We start from the raw sequence: 5,042 nt of genomic DNA on the forward strand, positions 1-5,042 counted from the left end.
ACATTGGAATCAACTGGTATAAATACAGATGTAACAAGACAACAGGACTCAGAATTTAGACACAGAACTTAGAACACAGAACTTAGAAGACAGAACCTACACAGAACCTAGAGACAGAAGAACTTCTCTGGAGAGAACATGGCAAAAGATCCTTGACAGAACCTGGCTACAGAACTTGGTTGGAGAACCTAGACAGAACCTGGCTGAAGAACCCGGCTACAAAACCTGGCGACCGAACCTGGCTGGAGAACCTAGCGAGAGAACATGGCTACAGAACCTGGCTGGAGAACCTGGAGGACCTGGCTGGAGAAGCTAGCAAGAGAACATGGACACAGAACTTGGCTGGAGATCGTGGCTAGAGATCCTGGCAAGGCTGCTGATCAACTGAATGCTGTCTCCGTGTCATGCCTTCTTCGCCGACTCCGTCCGCACCTATGGGGACCCCTGGACCTGCTGGGGTTGGACCCCAGCAAATATGTATATATTTTTTAGAGGATCAGTTGAACTTACACACATTTTAGGAGAAAATTCTTTTCCAAGGATTTCTTAAACTCTGGGTGATTTGGTACAGGTTGAAACAGCAGGTGTAAGAGGCAGAATTAGGATTCTCGTTCCTCGTGTCTGTGTTTTGCCCCGCAATGACACATGGAGAATTCCCAGCCCAGCGAAGGTGTCCCTGATCGGCTTCTCAGAAGCAGGGCCTGAGAGGGGGATTTGTGTGAACGTGGTTTACTGAGGGAGGCTCAGAGGAGTAAGGGAGAGGGAAGTGACGTCGGATATGGTCCCAGCTGCAGGCAGGCTCCAGCCTCCTCCCAGCGAGAGGTTCTGAGCATAATTTGCACAGTGAAGTGGATCCTAGCCTGAGGCAATGGAGCCAGCCTTCGAAGTCAGCATTTATCATTCATTGGCTGCAGGATGGCCCAGGTGAGGACATGAATGCAGGTGGTATAACCCCACAGGCTAAGAGATTTCCATCGGCCTGAGGGCCCCAACAACGTACAGGACAAGGGTCTTAATGATCAACAGAACTGGTACTAAAAATAGATTAACTTTTCCAATTTAGCCAGTTGCTTCTTTAAGTCTTCTGCTGCCCTTTCTAAGTAGCTGTTTCTGTTGTGTTCAAGGGTGGCTCAGTTATGTAAAAGCTGAAGATAAATGCAACAGGGGTGCCTGTCATCCCCCCACCGGCAACCTCCTAGTGGGACGCAGCACACAGCTCACGGCTTCGTCTACCTGTGGGCTGGATGGAGCCCAGAAATACTGCATCCTCAGCTACCTGGAGGTGGGTTTGTTCTTTGTTTATTGGGCCGCTAATTAATCAATGATGTAGATTCTTCCAGGTACCTCTGGGGCTGCTCAGACAACAGTGTAAGAGACACCATTCCTTTCAGAACATCAGAGACACAGGAGACACAACTCAAAGCCAGGAAACCTTGATAGATTAGAAAATAGGGAAGATCTGCTTCATCTATTTCTTGTAACCTGTAGGATTAGGCAGAAAAGTCTTTTCAGTTCAGTCTTTGAAGGGAATTACTATGCAACGTGGCTGCCTTAGTGACCCCGGGAGTAAGCATAATTGATTGACACAGTGAAGCTTGAGGACCCCTCAGGGCCTCAGGCCATTCTGCTAAACATGAGTTCTCATGGCCGGGCCCTAGAGATAGCGGGGCGCAGCTTGGAATTCACTGTGCAGCCTCACAAGTCTCTTGGAAACTGCCTTGCCTATAGTATCCCTCTGTGAATATATTTGGGGCCTTTTTTTCTTCTCTTGGAGACCAGTTTATTAAAAGGACAAGTTGCCTTGCAGTTCTTTTCCTCCCTGTGTTCTGGGAGCAGCGCAAGTATCCAAGGTCATCCACGCCTCGTACCTGCTGAAAAGCCCGAGGCGGTCACGTCAGGCCTTCAGTGAGAGGGTGTTCAGGAAGGAAGTTGGACACAGGCCGAATGTCGATGGCCCAGGCTTTTCCGCGCATTGTTCTTTAAGGCATCTCCTGGAGGCCTCTGGGAAATGCTTTGTATTCTAATTGGTTTCTAGTAAAAGAGGATGATTATAAATAAGTGGAGACACTACCTGAGAGCTTAGCGCTGTTCTAAGTTTGGGAAGTGCTTGTGTCAGAAAGCAAATTCTCTACATGTGCGAGGAAATGACCCTGGAGACGTGCGAGGCCAGGTGGGACGGATGCCTCTTTAACTTTATGAGTGCAGTTAAGGGCCTGTGGACAAAGAAGTGGTTCTCAGCTCTAATATTAGAAACTTTCCAACCCAGACGCCAGCCATCTTGTTTTTCTGTCACTGGCATTTACTTACTATGGTCATAGCCAACTCATGATATACTCAGACAATAACCAGAAAGTCATATTCCTACATCTTCATTTTTCACTCAACCAAAAACAGAGAGAAATTTTAAAAAATCAAACTTCAGAGGCTTTTTTTGGCCTAGAGCAGTGCCCAGCAAACTGCAGCTCGCGAGCCACATGCGGCTCTTTGGCCCCTTGAGTGTGGCTCTTCCACAAAATACCACATGCAGGCGCGCATGTACAGTGTAATTGAAACTGTGGCCCATTTGCAGAAGTTGATATTTTGTGGAAGAGCCACACTCAACGGGCCAAAGAGCCACATGTGGCTCACGAGCCGCAGTTTGCCAACTAGGGCACTAGAGAATCACAGAAATCTTAAACATCTTAGAGCTAGAAAGAAATCTCTGAATATCTCTAGGCTGACAAAGTATCACACGTGGGGCTGTTCTCCCATCTATTATCTGGCAAGTTGCTGCCACGCAGAGCAACCCCTCCAAAACCTGCAAGTCATCATGGACCCACAGTGCTACCCAAGCGGGACCCCCACTTCGTCACCACAATGAAGCATCCCCTGCAGCCAGTCTCAGCAAAGACTAGGCTCCTATGTTTACAGGAAGAGTAACCCACAAGCCCTGAGTATAAACATCTCGCCCGGGAATCTGTGTAGTATTACTGGAAATACTTTGAAGCCTCAACATCTTTCAGTGGAATCGCAGGGCTTCTGCTGCTCTTTCAGCCTCCCCAGAAGCAGAATTGATCTCGTTTCCATCGTTCCTCGATTTCCCAAGTGCATTTTTGGTTTTCTCCAAGAAGAAGGCTTATGATGGCCAGTGATTCTAGAAAGGTGATATGGAAGTTCTGAAAGGCTGGTTTATTTTTAGAGACTACAGCGGAAGCAGGCATTAAAATCATTATGCTTTAGCCCTGGCCAGTAGCTCTGTTGGTTAGAGCATCGTCCAATATGCTACAGTTGTGAGTTTGATCCCAGATCGGGGAACCTGCAGGAATCAGCCAATGGGTGCATGAATGGGTGGACAGGAAGGTCTCTCTCTCTCTCCCTTCCCCTCTCTCTCTCTCTCTCTCTCTCTCTCTCTCTCTCCCTTCCTCTCTCTAAAATCAATTTTTTAAAAAGATATTTTAAAAAATCATCATGCATTCATTCAATAAATTTTATTGAACATCTGCTATGTCCCAGACACTATAGTCGGTAAGGAGAATACAGCCATAACCAAAACAAAGTCCTTGCCCTCATTCATCTTAAAGTCTAATGATGGCAACAGACAGTATTCCAATGGCTATGCAATATAGTCTCAAATAGTGAGAAGCGCTTAGAGAATATTGCAGAGCAGGGTAAGGGATTTTAGAAGTCAAGGAAAATCTCTCTGACCTGAGAACAGCTTGTGTTAAGATGTGAATATTCTAAGGCAGGAGAGTTCTTGGAAAGAACTGAAGTGAGCACAGCTAGGGCTGAGTGCATCAGGGAAGACAAGCACGGAGGTGTCCCTGGTGAGGTCATATAGGCCCTTGTAAGCCATGTCAGGACATAAGCTCAATGTTCACTAGCGCATTCGCTGTTGTAGGCAATTTCCACCACAGGGGATTGTGATAACCAGCTCCTGCTCCCTGAAAACTTTGCAAAAAGGCTCCTCCAGGGCCCCACATATCAGCCAGGAACAACTGTGCAGGTCATTGGCATCGTTCAGAAATCCCTGGAGATTTCCTTAGGAGTTTTAAGTGAGTATAGCTACAAGCAGACATGAAGTTAAGCAAACTCCAAGGCCAATCTCTGCGATATAGCCTTTGAAAATATATCTCAAGCAAAACTAGTTCCAGTTCCCAAAAGACCTTCTAGCCTGTGAGACAAGAGGTGGGGCTCTCTGATGTGAGTTTATAAAAATCTTTTACAAAATCCACAAGTGTAATACAAAGATTTTGGCATTGGAAGCTTTTCTGCCAAAAACTGTGTCAGAGAGAAAGGATGATGATTGCAGATAGCCTAGTAGTCCACTGCTTTATTGGTTTCATAGCAAATATTCTTTTCTTTTTCACTAAAGGAAATAATTCCACTGAAAGAGTATGTTCTAATTACTTCTCCATAGTTTAAAATAATCTCCAGATCATCTGCCTCTTGTATGAGAAGAAAATTAGTTCCACATGTTTGCATTTTTGCTCCAACTATGTAAATTTATAAAAATTCGTTCATATTTTAAATTCATTTGTTATTGTATTTAAGCACCTATTGGTGGAAAAATTGATGTCTTGTTATTTCCTCTGCTGTTTATTTTTAGCCAGATTGCATGACAAATATAGTAAGTACAGCTTGTTTTTAAGTTTAGGTCAACAATAAGTAATTACAATTCTTTATTTTAAATTTTAATGGTGACATTTTCCAGGGGGAACAAAAATGCTTCATTTGTGACTCCAGATTTCCATACGATCCGCACACCCATCCCAACAGCCACACCATTGAGAATGTGATTACAAGTTTTGAACCAAATAGAGAAAAGAAATGGTGGCAATCCGAAAACGGTATGAATAAGATCCTGTCCAATTTTTTCTTCGTATTTTTAATAAGGTGTCTTTATGATTTTAACAGTGTCAGGCAAGGAGTTTTTTTAGAATGGAACCGTATCCATCAGAATGTAGGGCCCTGTATAAGAACAAATTTCCTTTTCATTTGAAGAAAGATTATTTTTTTTCTAGAGAAATAGAAGTGTATTTTAAGCACATAGCTCAGAATGTTTC

The 5,042-nt window shown here is 44.4% G+C and overlaps 1 protein-coding gene across 1 annotated transcript in view; it reads left to right on the top strand.

Annotated features, from left to right (window-relative positions):
- Positions 1 to 5,042, top strand: part of LAMB4 (laminin subunit beta 4) — a 97,611-nt gene that overhangs the window by 16,032 nt on the left and 76,537 nt on the right. The window contains 2 exon segments of the mRNA XM_006774858.2: positions 1,125 to 1,282; positions 4,691 to 4,826. Of these exon segments, the coding sequence (XP_006774921.1) occupies positions 1,125 to 1,282; positions 4,691 to 4,826 (294 nt within the window).

Source organism: Myotis davidii, unplaced genomic scaffold, assembly GCF_000327345.1.
Source record: "Myotis davidii unplaced genomic scaffold, ASM32734v1 scaffold125, whole genome shotgun sequence".
Lineage (NCBI taxonomy): Eukaryota > Metazoa > Chordata > Mammalia > Chiroptera > Vespertilionidae > Myotis > Myotis davidii.